Here is a 24,158-nt window from a genome sequence, read left to right on the forward strand (position 1 = left end):
ACTACCACTATTTTTTATATATAAATTAAATAGATGCTATACTGGCTTTATATTAAATACTCTTTAATTAAAATAATTTACAAGTTGAAGCATAGTTATAATTAATTTAATCAATCACCGTGGATCAGATACTGCTGGTATTTTTAATTCTGGAGAAGACTGTATCCTCTCAATATCATTTATCGTTGATATTCCTTTCTCCTATGAATTATTTAAATAAATAGGATTAGTTTATTGTATTTTTTTTTTCTTTTCTATTCCTTTTTAGATTCTACTTACATGGTACTCTTTCCATTTTTCATAATTATGTTTCATATGAGTCACTAGTTCTGGCATATCAATGAAAGCTAGAATTCAAAAGAAGACGTTTGTTATTGTAAGATGCTGAAATTAGAAATGATGATATGCACCAGAGAAAAAATAGAAATATTTACCATCCCACGCTACGATCATATCATTAATAATATAATCCACGAATCCGATTTGAGATTTTGGAATAGAGCAAGTATTACGGTCAAACATTGGCATTACTACTGGCATCTTTCTCTTCTTCTCTTCATCAGTCTAAATGAAGTATCGATGAAAATTGAAAAGGTTAATCAAATCTCTTTAAGTTAATTACAAAATTGAATTATTTGAAAGTTGTATTTTTTTTCTTACTTGACTAAAATATTCTTCAGCAATCCTTTTAGCCCATTCAATGCAGCACCTCAAAGGACGAGTAGGATTTGATACATCGGCACATTTAATCATCATGATTTTGATAAGAGTTACATTCTCAGGTTGCAAAATTGTTGCCATATCAGGTCCTTCAAAATACTAAAGGCAAAACATTTATTATCTTTTTATTTAATATAATTTTAGATCTTATGCATTAGCTTGAGAAAAAAGTAAAATTAAATTGATTTTTTTAAAGTTAAACTTTCTTATTTATCATCAGTCATAGTAAATGACATATAAAAATAGATTTTGGTGTGTTAAATAAAGAAAATCTAAAATTAAACTTAAGTATAAACATTATGATAATATAGAATATAATTTATACCTCATCACTGCCTCGATCTGAACAAACATTAACAAATTTAGCTAGATTCTCAAAGTGTTTTGTCATTTCAGTTGCCAAAATCATATCAATAATATTTTGTCGTATGACTCTGTACGTTTCTCTCTCCAAATTCTTAAGAAATAAAAACAAAAGATTGTCTATTAAAATAAATTTCCAAATTAATTTTTAAAATATTATTCCGCATAACAAAATTGATATAAACCTTAAATATATTAACACTGTCATCTGCTAGAGTTAGTTTGAACGTCATAGCAGCATGATGAGACTCAAGAACTGATAGGTCATTGTACAAAACAGCTAATTTATTGTCTGAATTACATAAAAATTGACTGAAATAAAAGAAACAAATTATTTTTTACTTAATAATGAACTATATCTTATTAAAAAAAAATTACCTTGATTTCCCAGGATGATCTACATCATGAGCAGCAGCTGCTATCAAAGCAGCAACTTCATCTAAAGGTTCTAGCACCATTTGTAATCTTTCTGACTGCATAAATCTTGCAGTTGCTTGTAATACATCAGCAGCATGAGTAGAATTATGATAACTATTTTCAAGATGATATTTATATTCGATTACAGCCAACCAATTATGCAATGTCGTTTCATCACAATTTAATCTTGCTGGAACTTGGTATCGGCACATTATGTTCATTCCTAAATGTACTAGAGGCCTATCAAAATTATCATCATTAATTATTTAATAATACTTACTAAATAAATTAATTTGATTATATTATTTTATTGTAAATTAAAATAATTCTCATACCTTCTCTCAGATAATACTTCTAAACTAAAAATATCAAAATCCCAATCAAGACTACGATCTAATAGTTCTTCAATTTCTTTCGGACCTTCTGAATTTTTAATTTGTATTCTTGGTGCTATTGAGTGACCAATTCTCATTGCAACACTGCGAGTAGAATCATTTGATGATCTTCTTGAATCACGAATATAGTAACAATTTTTCTGTGAAGTATATATTCCTTTAAGTTTAATGTTTATTTAAAATCTTTATCAATTCTGGATAATCAAAAATCTTACTGATAAAAGTGCTTCCACGAGATCTGATGCTACTGGATCATTATAGATTTTCGTGTCTTCCTTTAGATAAGGTCTATAAAGTTCTGTTGTTTTCAGTGTCTCTATTGCCTTAAATAAATATTAATAAATCAAATTGACAAATATATGATAAAATCGAAGAAAAAATTTCTTAATTTAGAAATTTGTACATAAGATTGAAATGAAAGATTTTAAGTTAATTTTTTTTTTTTTTTTGATAAGTGTTTCAATACCTTATCAATTTGCATTGCCATTTCTGGATTAATTCCTGCAATTTCAGTCATAGCATTTGTTAAAAGTGTCATCACTTTTGTTATCGGTGCTTCCAAAGGTAGATTATTTAGCTTCTGTAGACTAGATCTTCTCTGAGCTATTACAAAAATAGAAAAAAAAAAATTAAGTCAACTAGCTGATAATAAATTATTAAATTGTTATGAATAACAGAAAAAATATAGTGTAATTCTAGAAAATATTACGTAGTTATGAGTATAAGATAAAAGTAATTGTGATAAGATAAAGAATAATAAATACTTACTTCCGATATCACTACCGACTGATTTTACATCAAAAGAACCTCTACGAAGAGAATGCAAGCTTCCTCGTGGATGTCCACCTAAAGTTATTCCACTTGATCCCATATTTTCTAATAAATACATGGTGTCATGAACATACACATAATGAGTTGGCTTTCTACAATAAAAAATATTTAATTCAAGAAAATATAAATTATAAAAAAAATAATTTTATTAAATGAAATAATAATTGACGAGATATATTATTATGAAACAATTCAATCATATTGTTTGTTATAATTATCAATCAAAGAGCATGAAATAGAACAATAACCCAGATCAACTTTTTATTTGAAAATTAATAAACAAAAAATTCTTTAATAATTTTCAAATAATTTTTTTTTCAACTGATCGATCAAATGTTGAAAAAAAGTTGTTTCTGGACGGGTGGGTGAGGCGGGCATTCTATTTCATGCTTTTATTAATTCAATTGTAATAACACCTACTTTCCCGAAGCACAAAAGGGCACAATTCTACAGTTGATTGTAATAGTATCATTATATTTCCTCCTACAATTCATATTGCCTTCGAACTCTCGACCTCGTTGGAGTTGTTGATCCATCAACACAAAATTTTCACAATTAATTATTTCTGAGAGATTCCTTCCCAACATTTCATCGTATTTATAGCCTAATAACCTTTCACTGGCTTTGTTGACAAACTAAAGCAAAAAATAATATCATTTTATCGTTAAATGAATAAAATTACTTGCTTTCCAGTATTATCTTATATATTATTTCTTTAATTAAGTTCACTTTCCCTGTAATTGAATTAAGATTAATTCTGATTGATTAACAACTTACACGAACAACATGTTGATCATCAGTAACATGAACCATATCTCGACATCTATCAACAGCAACATAAAGTGCATGGGCAGCAGCAAGCTGCATTCTCGGTTGAATTTCACTTGCATATATCCCAATTAATTGATTACTCAACATTACTTCATGTGAACACTCCATCATTGCCTAAATTATGAATTATTCTATTTTCTAAATTCTCTTATTATGTATTCAAGTGTTAATAAAAAAGTTTTATGGACAATGAAATTATACTCACTCTGCTGTAACCAATATTGAGTAGATCTAATGTTCCTATCTCGTCATTATCAGAAATTGTAAAAAGTCTGAAAATGATTTATCGTATGAGAACAACTGAGTAAATATTTATTACACGAGTCTCTAAGTATACTTACGATTTTTTAACCAATGCTAGAATTACACTACTATGATGATAGTTTGTTGCTTGAATAGCTCTACAAAAAATTCACTTATTTAATATTAATAAAACAAATAAGTAAATAAGAAATTTTTAAAAAATAAATAATTATTACCGGCACACAGTATCGCCATCCGATGCTCGATGACCACGACGGTCGATTATTACAAGATCGTGGCACCGATTTTGGAAAAGCTCTGCTGCTTTTTCTGCATTCTTTGCTATCGAAACACTCCATCCTAATTTTCTTATTACAGTACTAAGGACTTCTAATTGTTGATCGTCTCTGGGAAATACTAATAAAACCTATTAAGAAAAAATAGGATAATTAGACCAATAGATGGACACTATTCAATAGATAAGCATTATCCACTAGATGAAAAAATGATTAAAACAATAAAGATAAAAAATTAGAATGCGCAAAAATATTTTATCATTTAAAACAATGTTCAGTTGCTTGAAAAATCATTAAATTTTTTTCAATAAATATTTATTCTATATTCGAGAGAAAAAATTAAATTAAAACTGTAAATGTTGTCTTTATGATTTACCTTGACTACTTGAGACGGAGTAGTGATTGACAGAGTTGAATTAAAATCTTGCGGCCCTTTCTGATGACAAAGAAAATTTTTTTATTATAAATAGAAATGTTTCTTTTTTCCAAATTATTCTTATAATATAAATGAATAAAAATATTATTTAAAATAAAAATGAAACCGAATATGATAAGCGTTGTGAATGATCAGTATCATGATTTGATTTTAAATATTCACGACGACGTGCACGAGGATCCTTATCAAATAAATTCTGACGAATATTTCTAAAGTCTTTCATAAATAAATTTTTCGTTTATTATCATCACAATAAACAAAAGACGGAAAAAAAATATCCAAAACTTAATTTGAAAACAATAAGAACGTGTTCAAATTTATCAATAAAATATTTTTGAAAATAATATAAATATAATACAAATTGCAAATAAAAGATAAGTGAATGCCCAAATATAATATAAAGCGTATCAAAGTCTGGGTTGATTAAAATTTAAAAAAAATGTTGAGTATGATCAGTGTCATTACAATTTAATTACATTTAAAATATTTTAATCCAATAATTTAAATAAATAAAAAAAAGCATACATCTTTATGAGGTAATGAATCCGATGTCACAACCATCACTTGCATTTTATTTTTATTAAAAAATAGTGATCGAAAATTTAATCTTCCACAAAAAATAGAAAGAAAACGTCTGAACCAAGAATCTGATGGATAATCATTTTTATTCACATCACCATCTGTAGCACCCGAAATATAAAGAGTTCGAGTTAGTCTTCTAGTATCACACATTGTTTATCGCGAAAATTATTCAAGGCATTTATATATGTAAGTGTATCAGATTTTTGATAAATAAATCACTTATTTATTCTATATATTATATTATTCATTAATATTAATTAAAAAAATATTTAAAAAATTAAAAAAATAAAATGCAATAATATCAACTGGTGAATAACAATAAAAAATAAATTCATTTTATGCAACAAACAAATAAATATTTCTAAAATACAATATTTAACTGTTAATTTTTTCAAGTATGAAAAGAAATGTCGATTTTAATCTTCAATGGTTAATCATTCGAAGGTAGTCGTATTAATACTGATTGGAATAATCCACAATCGGCATAGCCAGGCCTTACAAACTATCTACGATAAGACTATTTTATTTCTCAATATCATTTTAAAAAGTGATATATCAATAACTGAAGGTTAAGACGGAGAAAAGATCAGGAAGAATAAATAACTATACACTTGTAGTGAATATCAACTTTTTCTCTACCTGGCTGTGAATCACTTGGTAATAAATGCTTTCTATAAACTAGAGTCTATTTATCAAAGTAACTAGTTGCTGTCAGTCTATTATTTTAGTATTATATAGCCGTTGTTCAAGTTAAGTGAACTAAGTAAAGGTAAGCAACAGACTGATCGTCGCAATCGGCAGCAAATCTATTAGCGCAAGCGCTAAGATACAAGTTCAATGCTGGTCTTTGAACTCAATCTTTCCCTCCCACCCTTTACTAAGCTCTAATCATGATATATCTGGAAAGCGATGAGAAAGTTCACCTGGTCAAAACTTGTTTGAACAAAACAACAAGTAACAACCATAGCTTAACTCCCTTATTATGATATCTTTATCTCAAGGGTTGAAAATCCTACCCTCTAAACTGTCCAGTTATCAGGTGTTTGGTTCTCATCTATGCAATTATTTGAATTTATACCAGATATAGACATTCTATTTTGTCAAGAACGAATATTCTAGAAAAGAAATTTGATTATTGATTCAAAACTAATTCTAAATTTTATAAAACAAGACAATGTAACAAATTCTTAAATTAAATTATAATTAATTTTAAATGTTGATAAAATAATTATTTTTTTTTAGATCTCTTCATAAACTTGGAAATAATTTTATTGTATAAAATATCAATGATGGCGATAGAACTTATAAGAAGAAAAAAAATTAAAAAAATACTCAACTATGATGTTTTGAGATAAAATTGTAAAAATTTTTTTGTTATTTCAAACGAATAAAGCTTTGAGTTCGTACAATATAAAATATTGATAAAATTACTTTTTAACTAATAATTGGATGGAACTTTGTACATTTGAAAAATAATATTTATTTTAGTCTTACAGTTGAAAAGAGTTATGAATATCTAATGACAGCAGGTTAACAAACTCCACGTTGATGGGTGAGAAAAATAGACAACATTGTCGCGCCAGAAATTTATAAATATTTAAAAATGTGGTTACTAATCAACCCTATCTTTATCCCTACCATAAGTTCATGCGCACAAAAGTTTTCAACTCTTTTCAATAATTAGTGGGCAAATGAGAGTTTTTATTGCTAACAAAATAATTAGTTTAAAACTTTGACATTTATTATTCACAATCACGTGTATTATTTTGTATATCATTGTGGTAGGGGAAAGCATGCGCAATTGAATTTGCAAAACACTTGCTCTTGAGCTTTTAATACGATCATTCTGCTCCTGACCACTACCTAGAGCTAATGCTTATTCTCTTTACAAAACCTGATAACTTTGATACTACATTTTCGTATCAAGTCGTCACACTTTACATAAATAATATCAACAGCATATCAGTAACAGCTGATTACTCTTACAAATTGATGGTTTGGCGCCAATAAATTCAATAAAATTGAAAGGATCTTATCAATCACCGTATTATCAAGACAGATAAAACTACTTCGTCAACTTAAAGTTATCTAAACGTCATTGAAACGTCATACTATTCTGAAAAATCATTTAAAATCAGGTACGATTGCATATTTTGCATTTTAATATTATGACAATAATCTGTTTCGTTAAAAATATATATATTTGTACTGAAAACACTTTAATGTTTGAAGTCTAATGAAATTTAATGATTTATGTTATGCAAGGAATTATAGGCTGTTCAAATTGGAATTGCAGTAATTATATCGTTGAAAAGAATGAACATGAATATGAAATGATGAAAGAATGGTCCAATGATAATTATTATTCTTCGATGGTAATAATTTTTTATGGAAAGTTTAATTTTTAGAAAGTTAATAAGAAAAAAAATATTTACAGCTGTTGAATGTTCCATATCATCATCACCTAAGAATATAGGTGATCCAACGAATGATTTTTCTTTCCAAAAATCAAGCTCGTGCATTTTAACCAGATCTCCATTGTCACCTGAAAAAATTCATCAAGTTAGTTCATTTAAAACTAATATTGAACAAAAATTTATATTAAATACAATGGATGAAATCCAATATAACAGAAATGTTTTTAATAATTCATTTCATGAATAAAAGCAATTATTACTCCAAAAGTTTTCTTTCTCTCTACATCTAATCTTATTAATTTTCAACAATTGTGGATATTTTTTAAACGTGTAGTGATTTTTTTGTAGTAAATAAAAATGACTCGAGTTTAAAATTTTCACATGATTGTTATCATTATTTCTACTTATATGAAATACACAAGAATTTATAAATCCACATAGAATAATTCACAAAGATCATAATATCTCTCTTAAGATATTAATCAGTTACTGTTATTATGATTAATACTATTTATACCGTCTTGGTTATTGCAATTCTAAGGAGTTGATAGGATCTAGTGACCCTAATATGTCACACTACAACTTGAATAAAAATAAATTTATTATTACAATATGCAAGCATTCACTCAGTTCATGCTTGCCACTATTTATTTTATGGGTTTTAGAATTGGTGATATTTATTCATCAGGAAATGAAAATATTATCCAATTATACACTATATTATATTAATAGCTTACCCAGTCACAAATAGTTTTAAGTTCATACTGGTTGAAATAACTTGGATTTATTATCACTGAACGTGGCTTTCTTTCGAAACATATTTCATATTACTGTCTTTATTTAAGAATATCATCAGATTTTATTACTTCTACCACTGATAAATGATAATGAAGATTAGGTTGATACACCATTCGTAATATAAGTTCTAAAAATAATTTATTCTAACCATTTACGTAGATAACTACATTATTATCTACTACTTTTAAACCCCTCCACTGATACTTAATTATTGTGTTTTATTTCATTTCTACTCTAATGTAGAATTCAATGAAACATATGTAATTATTTATTTTTCTTTAACGAATGACGTTGAACCTGTTATTGGTTTTATTTATGAAACATAACTATAAGAAGTAAGAATAATATGTATTTATTCGAACCACCCTTATTAATTATTTTAACCCTCAATTTAATTAAGAGGATAATTGTTTTTCTTCTAAGAAGAAAAAAAAAAAAGTTTGGTAAAAAAAATTCTTAACCCCTGTCAGCAACATTCTGATCATAAGTATACTATGGTCTTAAAGTATTAAGATAAGTGATGAAATCTTAGGGTATTATTTGTTTCCTTATTAAAAAATTTATTTTCGTATCTAAACTTTATAAACCAATCTAACTTTGGATTTGTTATCCAAAGATAATTGCTATTATTTGATCTATTTTATATTGCTTAAGAGTTATTTTTATTTCTCGTTAATGGAACTTGAAATCAAAAGGATTTTTCATCATTAAATCTAATTAGAAATATTAGACATAGATGACCTACTGAATTTTTAAGTCCATTTAACTCTTACTTTATACTACTAGTTGATATTCATTAGATCTAGATATTTTTATCTTAACGAATGAACAAATTGTCACTTTGATTATTGAATACATTAAATACTTTTTATTCAAGTGAATCTTATGAATTTATAATTGAACTAGACAGCGTATAATTGGAAGGTGAAATAGATAGAGTACAATAAATGTCCATTTAAAAATACAAAAGTGAAATGACCTAAATAAAGAATAATTGATTATTGATCATAATACTGATCATATCATTTACAATTCATTCACTTAATTTTAACAAACTTTAAAATTTAAACATCAGTGAGAAATCATTGGAAAGATTATAATTTTTTAATCGAAACTAATATTTACTCTAAAAAAAAGCATTTTATTATCTGCTATAGTTATTTTAAAACATTTAAAAAATACTGTTATCAAATAATGAAATAATACATCTTTTTTGATTGTGAGATATATTTAATTTAAAATGGTAATATTGTGTCTATAAATATTTTTCTAAATAAAACTTATTATCTGATAAATTATTTTTAGACATTATTTTCAATGTGATTGAACATCCCTCATTATATTTTACAAAATTAATTAGTTCCAAAAATACTAAGAATATAATCTAAATAATGTTTACGAAAGAGCATTAATTACAGTGCTCTGTATTTTTATGACTGGAGATTGATTTGATTTATATCTATGAAATACTAATTCTTATATTTTTTAAACTGTTGTTAAGACTTTATAATGGTTCTACTTGCGCAATTATTGAGCATGTAAGAAAGAAAGAAAAAAATATAGAACGTTTAAAAATTACGTCAGACACTACATTTTCGGCAAATACGAATGGGGCTGCTTATATTATACAATCACATAATACCAAGTTTATTGCCTTGGGCAGAACTTTCTTATCCCAAGAAACCAAGGCTAAGCATTTAAAAAAGCCTTGCTCTTTCATCCAATTTTTTAAATCAATAGTAAATAGTGAGATTAAAAAGAGTCATTGAAGGATCAATAAAAAAGATTTTTTATTGAAAATTTCATCATTGACAATTTTTGCATAATATTGATAGTAATCTATGACGTCAAACTGTTGACAGGGAATGCATATGAGCGATAAAAGATGACTCGTTAATTCGGGCCAATGAACTTTCTAGTAATTTATGGAAATTGAACTTTGACAAATCAATTGACCAAGATGATTGTATATTCATAGACAAATTTGTAGATTTATTTTCTATAGACTTGAAGAAATTTATATTTCAACAAAGAAAATGCAAAAAAATCTTACAATAATAAGTAAATACTTATTTTCATTCGATTTTTTATATCAAAAAATCATTATTGAATTTTATCACTCATTGATCAATGATAAAATGTAAAAATGATGCTATAATTGAGTAAAAACATGAATTTGTAATAACAAAGAAGCAAATCATTGAATGAATATTTATTCGACAGTGAATTATCGTGTTTATTTTCTTTTAAAATAGGAAGGAAAACTTCCTTGTTTTCAAGCACTATTATTTATTATTTTAGTGAAAATTCTGATTCCAATCACTCCTCCTACGTACCCAATACGAAATTATTTATCTACTAATAAAACAATTTTTTTTTATTTAAAAAAAAATTAAACTCTCTATATGCAATGCAAATGCAACAAATACATACCATTCGTAGTGACTTGTTGCAATTCGTGAACTCCATTCTCGTCAGGCAAATGACGAAAATCACAAGAATTAGATGTCATATGGGTCTCCACAAATTCAAAAGTTACAATTAATGATCATTGAATGAAAAATACTATCACTTGCACAACTTTATAAAAATAAATTTTTAAATAAGTCACTAGTAAATCACTTGGTATCTTCGTTAGCACATTTTAAGAGTGTAAACAAAATAAAAGTACCAAACTCTGATAATTGCATACAACAAAGAAAATTGATTTTATTGATTAAATTTTTTAAGTATAAGGTTTTAAAAATCTATCATTAAATTAGCTATAAAGTGTAAATTGAAGCCTCAAAGATGAAAAAAAATAGGTAGGACTAATTAGAAACAGTAGATGACAATGAAACTGTCTAAAAAAATTAATATAAAAAAAATTGAATAAACTGATTAATCTATTGAATATCTCATCATATTCATAATTTTTTATAACGAAAATTTGATAGCATGTAAATAGTTTAATTTCAAAAGTGAATTATTAATCTGAGAAGAATGAGCATCAACTACCTTTGAACTTTTTTACAAACTAAATACTGTAGACGATGATTTTAAGTAATTACTTGCATTAATTACAGCAGAGTATTTTCAATACTTTATTACAAATTTTACTTAATACTTTGATTTTCGATTTGTTAATATTCATGGTTTTTTACAACACTTGATAATTTTTAGAGGAAAAATGATCAGGAATTTTGATATTGATGATTACTAAAATAATGAATAAACACTTTTAACTTGGTATAAACCAAAGAATATAATTGATAATTTTTTGATGAGAAAAAACTAGAATTACAGCGATAAAAATTACGAGAATGTCAGAGCGTATAGACTATCGTCTGTGGTTTTACGTCGACTGAGCTAAAAGAGCAGACGAGTTTGTTTGCTTGAGTGAATGGCAAGAGAGTTGATATCCATAGACAATGATGAACATTGGTAGGTTAATTTAATACAATATAAAATTACAAAACATTATTAAAACCCAATTTTTATAAATTATCTTAAATAAAAAATGTCATCAAATAAATCTGAACTGAAAAATTATTGTAAAAAATTTAAACCACCCATAAAAGGAAAAAATTGAGTCCCACATTCCAAGTAAAAATCATTTTTCAAGGGAAATCTTCAACTTTCACCACCAATTAATTATGAAATATTGTAATTATTCAAATGACCTGCATAATTAGTGCATAAATGATGATTAATAGCCATAAACCCAATTGTCTGATATTGAAGATATATAATCAATATAAAATCCATTGAATTTAATTCCATATGAAAGATTAATAACTAGATATATGAAAATAAACTTACTCTTAAGCATTAATCCTTGCTCTGCTTCCAATTTTTTTTTATATTTAATCCGTGTAAATATTCCACTGAGAGAACATCCCATTTTCTTAAAAAACCAACTATTTACTTAATCACATTGTTGTCACATTTTTTCCAAAGATTTATCCACATTGGTCTTGCTATTTTTACTTCTTAATCCATACTTTTTCCAGAAGTTGGTTCAGTAAAGTATAAAATATTATGTCTGTATAAAATAAATTATCCAGAATTAGTATAGGTTTACAAAATTCTTTGAATAAAAATATGAGTACAATTTCTTCAAATACTGTATTATTGAAAAAAATATTTAGACATATTCCCCAATAGATTTTATCTAATCAAACTTCTGCGAGTTTTCTATTCAATTTAGCTATTTATTTCATAAGTGTAAATAATAAAAATGTATTGTTCATGTATATAATCATTTTCATTTATACAATATCTATTTTTGTAGCTTCGAACATTCTTTGATTAAAGTTCTTATCAGAAAGAATATTTACTTGGTGAAAAACTATATGGGCGAATTTTTTTCATTACCTCAATGATCAACCGTAATAAAAATAACATGTGATAAATATCAATTTATAAATCAATAAAAAATCAGGAAATTCCAGAATTATTTTAAAAAAATTAATAGATCCATTATTGAAATTAATCAATATACAATTAGAATATTTTTGCATAGTCTACACAATAAGTAAATAAAAAAACTACTACACCAATAAAATAATATCAAATAATTTTCAAATTGACAAACAGTTTCTTCACTATGTTGAAATACTCAAATTTGCTCTTGAGTCGCATATAAATGCTTTCGGATAGCACAATCAGCATACTGATAACTTAAGAGAGTGAGGTAAAACTAAGACTGTCAACGTCATTTGACTGAGTAATTAATTGTTGCGTATTTAATATGCTCTATTATCTTTACTTTGTGTAGGTAATTGAAAGAAAATTTATCTTTATTTTGTTTCAATTTTTTAAAAATCCATTTCATTAAACTTTTTTTTTTGTTTCAATCATCATGAATAATAAAATAAAATATTAATTCTGTTTTTGCAATTACGATTAAAATGGCCCATGGTCGGATTTTGATGTTGCATCTAATGAAAAATTCAGTGTGGAATCTCCTTGAGAATTTCATTTGCAATAATAGAACAAACATAATAAAGAATCCATGCGTAATAAATTATGTTTAATCTCAGTAGTTATGAATAGCATAAAATTAGTTAAATATATTGAAAAAAACTAATAAATAAAATAATAGTTTTACTAGTGAATGAAATGAAATTTGATCAATTTTATTGATATTCAATAATATACTGTCTAAATACGCATAAAAAATTTGTATGACGTGTGTTATCTTTACTAATGTACTTATCGGATGTTTGTTGTACAATTTTCACACGTACAACGAGTGGAGCAAATGCTTAGAGCAAATATAGAAGCATTATATACATATGCAGAAGTTTGCAAACTCATAAGAGTTTAAAGATACGTAAGCCTGGCCCATAATATCCAAGTCTTTCCAATTTTTTTTTTTTTAAATCTATCGATTTTTTGTTCTCAAAATCAAACATTTTTCTTCACTTGGATTTCTTTGAGTCTCCAGAATTTTTTACAACTCTGTGTTTCTCTTTTTCTATTAAAAAATTAATTACAAAATTATTTCTGATTTTCTGAAGAAAAAATAAAACTATAAATTCATTTTTTTTTTGTTAATACTCATTTATCCTTAATGTTTTGCCTTTAGTATTTTTTATTATTTACATTAAAATTAAATAACATTATTAGAAAATATAAATTAGTTACATATTCAAAATTGTATAAAACATGATTTAGAGATTAAAAGAAGTCTTGATAGATCTTTTTTACTTTGCATCAAGAAAAAAATTACGAGTTTAACTCTAAAGTAGAGACTAGTTATTTAATTTTTTTTTTTAAATTAAAATATTCAAATTTAGTCATAGCTAACTATTTTGAATATACAGTTTTGTTATAAACTTTTTCTGGCCGAGTTTTTATCAGTTACAGGTTAACATGGGCACGCTTGTAATGCGTGCCCGATTTCCAAGGCATTAGGAGAGACGTATACAAAAGAAAGGCATAAAGAAAGCTATCAATCATGAGGAATCAACATAGATTATTTAACAACATCCAGACAACAGTTGGATTTGCTGAAACTCTATAAATTCTGTCTACATCATTCAACAGATGCTGGGGAACTACATTCAGTAATTATGAATGAAACGATGTATAAATCAAGTAAGATAATAAATAATAATTTTCACACGCAAAATAGATCATTTTATAGATTCAAATGTTTAGAATTTATTCTTTTGTTTAGGTTCAATTAAGGATTGACGTCGTGGGTGTTTATTCTGCAATGATAACAATCCCAAAATTTATGTACCAATTTTATCTGTAAGAAACATGATGTTAAACTTGATAAATATTAGAAATCAATAAACGTAAAAGAATGAAATAAAACTTAGAATAATGTAGTCAATAAATTTTAATCTTGAGAAGATGAACTAGATCAATCTAGGATAAATAGATGCGATAATAGTCAATGCTTCATAAGTGATATCACTGTGTGTTGCTTGAACACCTGTCGAAAATTAATATGACCAAAAGAAGGGGGAGACTAACCCATTTCTATGGAAACGCCATGCTCGAAAACATAATTATCATTTGTACGTTTCATGTAGTAGTTATTTAAATACGTTACAGCGAACTGGTTGAAACAATTTATAAAAATATTATGGGTATAAGTGAGAGAATATCTTATGTAAGAAATTTTATAAAATTGAAACAACAAGAAGAAATTATTGAAAAAGGTAATGAATTATTTATGAATAATCTAAAAATTAATCCGAGTATTCTAAAGAATTTAAAAGAAGAGTATGATTTGTGTTCTAAAGAAAGGTAAAATTAAAAAAAAATAATAGACAAAATTATAATTCTATATTATTATTAAAATAATGAATAAATTGAAATTTAATTGTAGAAATGAGATACTAGATCAACTACGTGGAAAAATTTCTGAGTATAATTTAGAATTTAATAAAATTCAAGAAATTGTAGATAAATTTCACGATGGCAAAGTTATTGGTATTTTTTAAAATGAATTATTGATTTTATATTATGATTATAAATGATATTTCTGAAAATGAATTAATTTTATTATTTATATTACATATGTAGATATTAATAGTTGCAAAACGAAAATGGTTAATTTCTTAGAAAAATTAGACAATTTTGAAGTAACTGAAGAATTGGAGAAGTTAGAAAAAGAGCAAAAAGAACTTGAGGATTTTTATTATGAATTTAAAGCAAATATTGCAAAAATAGAAGCTCAAAAACAGCTAAGAATTAGAGAATCCTTCGTATCATCTAGCAGATGTTCAGCAATAAAAAAAGATTGTAAGCGTGATACTACAAAATATGAAGAAATTAAAGATTTTGAATCATTAGTATTTCAAACAGGTACAGGTCTCTTTAAATAAATGAATAATTCAGAAACAATTCTTATTTAATATTAAAATCTAAAATGATATAGGTCATACACAAAATTGGAAAGATGAAGATCATAGATTATTCATAAAAATTAGAAATAAATACCATAATATTTCAGAGATAGTTACAGAGTTTCAGAAAAAATGTCCTGATATATCAGTGGAACAAATAGTTAATCATGAGGCGTGGTATAAAATTTATTTAAATTTGCGTGAAAAACAACGTTCTTTAGTGAAAGAATGGCGTATGAAGAAAGAGTTAGAAAAAAAAGAAAAACTTGAGGCTATAAAAAATACTGAAAATAAAACTGGCTCCGAAAAAGCGGACACAAAATGTGAGATAAAAAATAATGAGATTAAATTTAATTCTAAAATAAATGAATCAACAAAAATATTTAGGTCTTGCGAAAATACGAACGACTCTTTAGATAAAAAAGAATTGATTAGACAGTGGAAAATCTATAAAGAGAATATGAAAAAAACAGATGAAGAACAAATGAAACGACAAAAGGAAACAGAACGTTTGAAAAAAGAGAAAAAATTTCATATGAGAACATTAAAAATTAAAGAAGCAGTTCGTGAATATAAACAACAAAAAATGAAAAAAATATCAGAACTAGCACTTTCTAAACATAATCAAAATGAACAGACAATAAAGACACCAAAAATTATTAATAATTTTAGGTACATTTTAAAATGATCTCTTTTTATGAAAATATTTTATTAAAATGTTTAGCAAATTCTAGTTATATAAATTTTTTATAAACAGTAATTTTTAATTGATTTTTTCGCAGAAAACGAGATAAAATATTTATTAAAAAAAGATTAAATTTATTACATTCAAAAAATAACAGAATTTTAAAAAAACAATGGAATAATTTTGATAACAAATATATAAAAAAATCAAATACTCGTCGATTATCAGATAAATCGAGTTTAATGAAACCAACTATTATATGGAGTCAAAAATGTAGACCAGAGTTTTCAGAAGACACGGGTCCTAAACCCGTATTATATATAAAAAATATTCCAAAATCGTATGTAATAAAACTAAATAATACTGATTCTGACAGACTAATTATTCAAAAAATTTCTTATAGATCAAATAATTGGAGAAATCAAGATTCACTCACTTACTGATTGATGATCAATATCACGTCGTCAAATTAATTTTAAAATTTATACAATTCAATTGATATAGTTTGATCACAGATTTTGTTTCGTATACCAATCTGGCAGAAAAACGTTTTCTGATGATGGTGATTCTGTTGTTAACACAATATCTTTATACGGAATCCTCTCAAATTTATAGATTGTGTGATCATAATCATAAACCACAGTTTTTGCAACATATTCTAAAAATGCATCACAAAAGTTCATTACTTTTGAAGCTTTCCAGTAGTGCTAGTTGAAAAGATAATAATTTTATTACACAGAATTAATCAAATAAAGAATTTTTTCATATCGATAAATATGTGTTTTTATTTAGATACCTTAGAATATCTTGCAATAGAAGACACTCGAAAATCCTTCAATTCCTTGACGATTCCTCGGTCATCCCGAAATCCACATATGATACGTTCCGTACCCACTAAGAAACTTTGACACCACCATCGTAATAATTTAAATTTTTTCAAATTTTCATTCTGCTGAGAACTTTCAATAATTCTATTTGTTTTTAACTCAATAAATTGTAATTTATCAAGTGGTAATGGATCTACCAATTTTTTATCAGATAATAATGCGTCCATTTCAGCAGCATAAAGTAAATGATGATGTATTAATTGAGTTTGAAATACACAGTTAAATTCTTCAGCTTCATTAACGGCTTTCGAAGTATCTGGAGGTTTATCCGGAGAATCTATAAAGTTGCATAGAAGATATCAATATCAATATCAATCGGTTAATTAATCAGATAAATAATTTTTCAACTAAAAATAAAATTTACCAGATACCATGTACTGTTCAAATTTGAATCCCCAAGACATAAATCGCCATTGTTTTTCAGTCCTTGTTGCTTTCTCAATTTTTTCTTCTTCTGTTTCAAATAAACATAAATATATATTTCCTCGCCATTTAGCTGCGCAAATAATCCATCCTTCTTTCAAATCGTATGGAGTTTTTGCTATTTTCGTAAGGAGCCCACGATAACAAATAAAGTGTGGTAGTAACCTTTAATTGCACCCAAAATTTCGTAGATAAATAAAAGCATTAAAGTAATCTTAAATTATACAATCAAATATTGAATATACTTACCATCTTCCACTACATGGATTTGCTAAAATTTTATCAAAATTGCTCATAATCCACTTTAATAAATGATTTATTCTCTCAGGATTATCAGGTTTTCTTTGAACAATATCGATTCCTTTATTCAAATCAAAATTAACGGTTTTAAGAGGTAATCGATGATAAAGATATGATAGCTTAGATGAATCTAAATGCATTTTCCTTTCCTGATTTAAACTAAAATAACCAACGATTGCAGGTCGACAAAAATATGGAAACTCTTGGCTCCAATTTTTATGTACAGGGAATGACATTTTAAACTATATGTTACTAATACTCAAAAATGTACACTACTAAAAAACTCAGTTATTCACAATTTCTATTTACATTTAATTAATATTACACTTGTATAAATAAAGAACAATTGAGCAAATGATATGTACGAAAATTCGGTTCTCATGGAAGCTTAGAAACTGAGTTGAAAGTTACTAAAATGCCTGCAAGATGGCAAGAAAATACAGAATTAATACGGAATATGGAAAGCAGAGACCAATACTGTTCTATCGACAAAAAAAATTCAATTTTATATCGAATATTTCTTCTTCAAGATATTTATTAGAATTGCATATTTTGAAATGATGTGATTTTCCTTATTCCATATGAAGATGGTTTCTACGAATGAATATTTGTTGATCTAATCATTTATTCTAAGAATTTCTGGGATATTTACAATTCTATTTGATTACACGGCATGTATGAACTAACATAGTTCGAAACCTATATACCACAATAATAATAATAATAATAAAGAATTCCCGTAGAGGAAATAATGCATTTAGTTATCACTATTATGAGACACTCAAGGTCAAATATAAAGTTCAAATTCTCCGGATGAATGATGATACGAGCTTATACAAATTGATACAACATAATTTTGATTTTGCAATTACGATGTCATTTTATTATGTATTACTTAGTAAGTTTGATACGTCATATGATAATTTACGGATATTATCAGTGTCATATAATATCTTCAATACAAAAGTTTTTTTCTTCTTTAAAATAACTAATTTTCAATTGTAAAAATAAATTTCCATATTATTTGGTAATTTATCATATTTCTTATAATTTTCAATCTGATAATTGATATCGAATTTATCGTATAATGGGAGTAGTTAACATCTTTTGTGTATTATTTGTTATCGATTTTATCAATATAGGTTCATTAAAAATGATTAGATATCTTACGACGTGAGAAAATGTAGAAATACTTTTTTTCGTTGGTTTTGTTCAATTTTCGTTGGATTAAAAATTATCAAGCTGTAATTATATGAAGATCAAATTGACAGATACCAACATTCGTATAACATTTTTATTTAATAATGTCTTTTCTAAACTCTATTTTAATTATTAAAAAATAAATTACATTATTCAAAGGAAAAACATGTGACTTTTATAATGTAGAAATCAATTTTAAATAAAGAATAGAGGAAGAAAATTGTCAAGTATGATGAGGAATGAGTAAAATTAACAATAATTACTTACATATGTATAATTATGAGTCAGTTTATTTGGCATTTATAGAATTAAAAAAAAATTTATTAACTGATTGCATTAGAAATTTGTTAGTTTTAATAACCTAAATCGCATATTATATAAAGTCCATTGGTTAAGTGTTAAATAAGTTATTTTTAATATTATTTTTCTAAAAATCCCGCATTCTTGAATTAATGCATTAGCGCTGTCTAGTGGCAAAATGATCCAAGCCATAAAACATGTTTCACCACCGTCCAAACAACAGTTTTCCGCAGTCTTCTATCAACTTTACATTGGAATACATGTGTTCTGCATAATATTTTTTAAACCAACCTATTAACTATTTATTTGGTATAATATTTTCATGTATTCCAATTCAATTGTACATAAATCGTGTAAATATAATATGATGTTTGAAAATATTTATTTAACTCGTTGTTAGACAACAACATCGTTGAGGTTATGATTAAAATTCGGATGTATTCTACTATTAATTTATTATCTTTTTTTATATTATTATTGTTACCAGATAATACGTGCTTTTGTTGATCAATTGGATTGTTGAAATTTTTAACAAGTAACTAACGTTTACCTTATTGGATCGTTGAAAAAACATTCTTTGTTTCTGTTTTGGAATAAAATCAGTTTTTGTCTATTTAGAGATAAATATCTTACTAATTAAGTATGAAGACCAATTATGGTGACAACGCGAATACTAGCACTGCAACAGATGCTGATAATGATGTGACAATTGTATCATCATCGAGTAAAAAGTTACATGAGCTCCAAAACAATGAAGCATTAAACGAAAATTCAACACTCACTCCACTTTCAAAACAAGCATATTTTTCAGATGCTAAAGTTCGTATACCAGAAATAGAAGACGTAAGGAACATTTTATTTTAATTAATGCTAATGTTATTTATTTAATAAAAAAGTTATCAAGTTCATTTTCTAATCTAAACATTTTTTTTTAGTCTTTTTTTAGTTTTAGAAAACTATGGGCATTCACGGGACCTGGGTTTCTGATGTCCATAGCATACTTAGACCCGGGAAATATTGAATCTGATTTACAATCTGGTGTTACAGCGAAATATAAGGTATATTTAAAGTATTAATTTACTAATTTTATCCATAAAATAAGTATCATTTGCCATCAAATAACATTCCAACTATCAATAATTATTCGTTCATTTTTATTTCCAGTTATTATGGGTTCTTTTAAGTGCAACAATTTTAGGGCTTGTCATGCAGCGGTTAAGTGCACGTTTAGGTGTTGTAACTGGGTTACATTTAGCTGAAATGTGTTATAGACAATATAAAAAACTGCCAAGAATTTTATTATGGATTATGACAGAGATCGCAATTATTGGAAGTGATATGCAAGAGGTTATTGGTACTGCTACAGCTCTCTATCTCTTATCGAATAAAGCGTAAGTAATTTGTTAGTCTTAATAAAAAAATAAATGAAATTGGGCGAATAATGTTATCATAGATTAAGATATTATTTTAATAAAAAATTTTATCGCCAAAAAATCTAACGATTTATTAAAATTATTAACTTTATTCAAATATATTTCAAAATGAAAATTAATTTTTAACAAAATTCTTTTAGGTTAATTCAGAAACTATTTTTACAATAATAATTAATTCTTTTTAATGTTTTGTTTTCTGTTTGTAGACTACCACTATGGGCTGGTGTTTTAATAACCGTAATAGATACATTTACATTTTTATTGCTCGACAAATATGGTCTTAGAAAACTGGAATTATTTTTCGGTTTTCTAATAACTGTCATGGCTGTGACCTTTGGCTATGAATATGTTGTTGCTTCTCCACCACAATCAGAAGTAATGAAAGGAATGTTCATACCCAATGTGTGAAAATTGTGATAGTAGTGTTTTACTTCGTGCTGTTGGGATAGTTGGTGCTGTCATTATGCCGCATAACTTATATTTACATAGTGCGTTAGTAAAGGTAAAGAACCCTCTTGTTAATATAGAAAAAGAATTTATTTAAATAATTTAAAGGTAATAGATAGCTTTTTATTTTTTTTAGTCTCGAGAAATTGATAGAAGACAGCCAAAAAAGGTAAAAGAGGCAAATAAATATTTTTTCATTGAATCGTGCGTTGCTCTTTTAGTGTCTTTTATAATAAATGTATTTGTCATGGCTGTATTTGCTCAAGGATTATCTGATAAAACGAATGCCGAAGTTGTAAGTAAATAAGTTTAATTCAATTTATTCTAATGTTTAATTATATATGATCTCATTAATTAGATTATTAAAATATGAGACAATTAAATTACAATCATTTTGATATATAACAAATTTATGAATAAAATGAATTAATTATTTCTTGTTTTAGTATAAAATATGTGAGGCTTCCCACAATGATCTAGGAATTGAAACGTTTCCGGTAAATTTTATTAATATTGATGCAAAGCATTATAATTATTAAAAATTTCTATTACTTTTTTCGATTTTCATAAATAATTTGATTTCATTTTTCTTTTTTTTAAACTATTTATTTAGAATAATACAATGCCTGTATCTGCGGATCTTTATAGCGGAGGCATTTATTTAGGTTGTGCATTTGGCGTTGCTGCTATGTATATTTGGGCTGTAGGTATTTTGGCTGCTGGACAATCATCTACAATGACTGGAACGTACGCTGGACAATTTGCTATGGAAGGTTTTCTAAATTTACAATGGGCTCGATGGAAACGAGTATTATTTACTCGAACTATTGCTATTGTTCCGACATTTTTTGTAGCGTTTTACGCTAATATTCAAGATCTGACTGGAATGAATGATATTCTGAATGCGGTTATGACTTTACAACTACCTTTTGCTACGCTTCCAACAATTGCGTTCACTAGTAGTGAACAAATCATGGGGAAATTTAAGAATGGAAAGTATGTATCGTGAATCTAACTGATCATCAAAAAAATATCAACTAATACTTATTCCAATCCGTAATTCATTTGATTTGTTTTCATTTCAGATTTAATCAAATCGCGTCGGTAATTTTATCAGCTGTTGTCATATCAATAAATATATATTTTGTTAAAGATACAGTAGAAACGGACTTTCCAAAACATTGGGCGGTTTATTTAGGAATTACGCTCTATGCTATTTTTTATCTTGGATTTTGTTTATATTTAGTTATACATATGGCTATTGCCATGGGTGCTGAGTTTTTAACGAATAATAGAGTAAGTTCAATAACTATAGAAATACATTTTACAATGAAAATAAAAATAATTTATATTTAAATTTTCATTTTCAGTTTATTTCAACATATATTGGTGGTCCAATGGAAATGAGTTTTTCACTCACTGGACCAACTGATTATGCCAGGTGAGCATCAGAGAAAAAACAATTTATATATATATATATATATCTTAGTAGAAATGGTTTACAAGTTTTAATAATTATGGAAGATAATTTGAAAATAAAATTTTGATAAAAATTGTATAACCATTTTTACCTTGGAGAGTTGCTGAACATTATAATATACTGTTGAATAATGATTCTAATCCTGTTAATATACTTTTGAAACTATTTTTAATTAATCTTTTTGGAGAAATTAATAAAAATATATTTTGTTAACATTTAATATTTAATTTATATAACCATTGGTGACAGACTAACATTTTCGTGGTGGTGACTAAAATTATTTGTCAGAATTCTTATTTTAAATTTTTTGCATTGGCCTTTATGTTTATGCTTTATTTGTTTGAACAAAAAACCTCTAATGTATACGGTATACATTTTTTTTTCTTTTTTTTATTATTAAATAAGATAATAATGTATGTACTTTTTGTTTTATGGATTTTAATCGTCTTCCTTCTCCTGTTTAATCTTTACTAATTCAAGTGATGTTTTAACATCTCTCAATAACATAAATTACTGTATTATGCATGATAAATCATCAACTCATTCATATATTATAATTGCGATAAAAGCTTGATAAATATTTTGTGGATTTTCTTAGTTGCTCTGATACATCAGTGACGACTTTGAATGCTTACGTGAGCTAATTCAGAGGATTTTAACGTCCTTAATATACAACAATAGAAGCAAGAAAGAAAAATAATTACTTTTAGTTTTAAATCACCACTCAAGTATGAATAGAGTGTTTAAAAATACTCTCAATATTAAAGTAAATATAAATCATCTTAATTTTCATTGTTTTTTCCTCATGTGATGTCAGCATGATATAATACTGTGGTACGTACGCAAATTCATTTGTCAAGTTAGCTTTAGCAGCGTTGTATTATGTTTTCAATGTACATAATTTTAAATATAATAATAAATATTCTTTTATATTAATTCTTTACTTAGAATTTTTATTATTAGATACTTTCTATTAACAATTCTTTCTTTTTATACCCATTACTAATTAACTGACAATAGCATGGCGCTAAGACGGATAAATTTAACAAATAATGATTGTGATTAAGGTATTTATTTCTGAATTAACATTTCAATATTAAAAAAAAGATTAAGATAATATTTTAATGAAAATTCTAGTCATTCATTTATCATTTTTCAGTACAAATCCAGGATTTTCCATTCAAGAAGGAATAAATGAAAGCTTTACATCCCTTGGTGTATTATGATAACAAATTAAAAACATTATAAATAATTTTTAGTGTAATTTTAATTTATATCAAAGTTAAAGAACTAATTAAACTGTTCTTGTATTTTATTAGTGCCAT

General features: G+C 26.0%; 4 protein-coding genes across 11 annotated transcripts; 2 read left to right on the forward strand and 2 right to left on the reverse strand.

The window, feature by feature from the left end:
- Nucleotides 1-46: 46 nt before the first annotated feature.
- Pde8 (phosphodiesterase 8) lies at nt 47-13,318 on the reverse strand. Of its 6 annotated transcripts, none has more exons than XM_035088818.1 (20): nt 12,868-13,318; nt 12,131-12,353; nt 7,550-7,659; nt 4,473-4,532; nt 4,037-4,227; nt 3,899-3,958; nt 3,763-3,829; nt 3,504-3,671; nt 3,147-3,361; nt 2,664-2,818; nt 2,362-2,498; nt 2,111-2,218; nt 1,836-2,035; nt 1,462-1,740; nt 1,269-1,395; nt 1,046-1,177; nt 661-819; nt 435-564; nt 280-347; nt 115-201 (listed from the first exon to the last, which is right to left on the reverse strand). In XM_035088818.1, exons 2-20 carry the CDS (start codon nt 12,210-12,212, stop codon nt 115-117), a joined length of 2,535 nt encoding a protein of 844 aa, XP_034944709.1. In that variant the 5' UTR covers nt 12,213-12,353; nt 12,868-13,318. The 6 variants fall into 6 exon arrangements, with proteins under 6 accessions (XP_034944708.1, XP_034944709.1, XP_034944710.1 ...); XM_035088819.1 differs by lacking the exon at nt 12,868-13,318 and adding an exon at nt 12,686-12,725; XM_035088820.1 differs by lacking the exons at nt 12,131-12,353; nt 12,868-13,318 and adding an exon at nt 10,763-11,016.
- A 639-nt stretch (nt 13,319-13,957) lies between these two features.
- On the forward strand, nt 13,958-17,138 carry LOC118070294 (coiled-coil domain-containing protein 112-like). Of its 2 annotated transcripts, XM_035088826.1 has the most exons (7): nt 13,958-14,413; nt 14,496-15,076; nt 15,159-15,262; nt 15,356-15,637; nt 15,711-16,350; nt 16,461-16,703; nt 16,767-17,138. In XM_035088826.1, exons 2-7 carry the CDS (start codon nt 14,913-14,915, stop codon nt 16,804-16,806), a joined length of 1,473 nt encoding a protein of 490 aa, XP_034944717.1. In that variant the 5' UTR covers nt 13,958-14,413; nt 14,496-14,912; the 3' UTR covers nt 16,807-17,138. The 2 variants fall into 2 exon arrangements, with proteins under 2 accessions (XP_034944717.1, XP_034944716.1); XM_035088825.1 differs by having other exon boundaries at nt 16,461-17,138.
- Nucleotides 16,856-18,450, reverse strand: LOC118070299 (decapping and exoribonuclease protein-like). Of its 2 annotated transcripts, none has more exons than XM_035088836.1 (4): nt 17,923-18,449; nt 17,615-17,838; nt 17,160-17,527; nt 16,856-17,070 (listed from the first exon to the last, which is right to left on the reverse strand). In XM_035088836.1, the coding sequence occupies exons 1-4, from the start codon at nt 18,207-18,209 to the stop codon at nt 16,873-16,875; spliced, it is 1,077 nt and encodes a 358-aa protein (XP_034944727.1). In that variant the 5' UTR covers nt 18,210-18,449; the 3' UTR covers nt 16,856-16,872. The 2 variants fall into 2 exon arrangements, with proteins under 2 accessions (XP_034944727.1, XP_034944728.1); XM_035088837.1 differs by having other exon boundaries at nt 16,886-17,021; nt 17,923-18,450.
- A 1,236-nt stretch (nt 18,451-19,686) lies between these two features.
- Nucleotides 19,687-24,085, forward strand: Mvl (Malvolio). The gene is given in 12 exon segments (XM_035088824.1): nt 19,687-20,008; nt 20,092-20,316; nt 20,409-20,531; nt 20,638-20,864; nt 21,113-21,302; nt 21,304-21,408; nt 21,490-21,648; nt 21,800-21,850; nt 21,967-22,349; nt 22,439-22,649; nt 22,724-22,794; nt 23,993-24,085. Coding segments are annotated over 11 exon segments (1,788 nt in total). The 5' UTR covers nt 19,687-20,008; nt 20,092-20,115; the 3' UTR covers nt 24,060-24,085.
- The last annotated feature ends 73 nt before the right edge of the window (nt 24,086-24,158 follow it).

The sequence above is a fragment of the Chelonus insularis genome, unplaced genomic scaffold, assembly GCF_013357705.1.
Source record: "Chelonus insularis isolate UGA/USDA-ARS -01 unplaced genomic scaffold, ASM1335770v1 contig_568_pilon, whole genome shotgun sequence".
NCBI classification, from domain to species: domain Eukaryota; kingdom Metazoa; phylum Arthropoda; class Insecta; order Hymenoptera; family Braconidae; genus Chelonus; species Chelonus insularis.

What these genes read in the sequence shown, in the direction of transcription:
- LOC118070299 (XM_035088836.1), bottom strand. Translation starts at nt 18,209, where the DNA reads ATGTCATTCCCTGTACATAAAAATTGGAGCCAAGAGTTTCCATATTTT. An exon ending in TGAACAGTACATGGTATCTG is followed by an intron (nt 17,528 to 17,614) that starts GTAAATTTTATT and finishes GCAACTTTATAG; the next exon opens with ATTCTCCGGATAAACCTCCA. An exon ending in CTATTGCAAGATATTCTAAG is followed by an intron (nt 17,071 to 17,159) that starts GTATCTAAATAA and finishes CTTTTCAACTAG; the next exon opens with CACTACTGGAAAGCTTCAAA.
- LOC118070294 (XM_035088825.1), top strand. Translation starts at nt 14,913, where the DNA reads ATGGGTATAAGTGAGAGAATATCTTATGTAAGAAATTTTATAAAATTG. An exon ending in ATCATTAGTATTTCAAACAG is followed by an intron (nt 15,638 to 15,710) that starts GTACAGGTCTCT and finishes AAAATGATATAG; the next exon opens with GTCATACACAAAATTGGAAA. An exon ending in AAAATTATTAATAATTTTAG is followed by an intron (nt 16,351 to 16,460) that starts GTACATTTTAAA and finishes ATTTTTTCGCAG; the next exon opens with AAAACGAGATAAAATATTTA.
- Pde8 (XM_035088817.1), bottom strand. Translation starts at nt 5,264, where the DNA reads ATGTGTGATACTAGAAGACTAACTCGAACTCTTTATATTTCGGGTGCT. An exon ending in CTAGCATTGGTTAAAAAATC is followed by an intron (nt 3,830 to 3,898) that starts GTAAGTATACTT and finishes AATCATTTTCAG; the next exon opens with ACTTTTTACAATTTCTGATA. An exon ending in TCAATATTGGTTACAGCAGA is followed by an intron (nt 3,672 to 3,762) that starts GTGAGTATAATT and finishes TTCATAATTTAG; the next exon opens with GCAATGATGGAGTGTTCACA.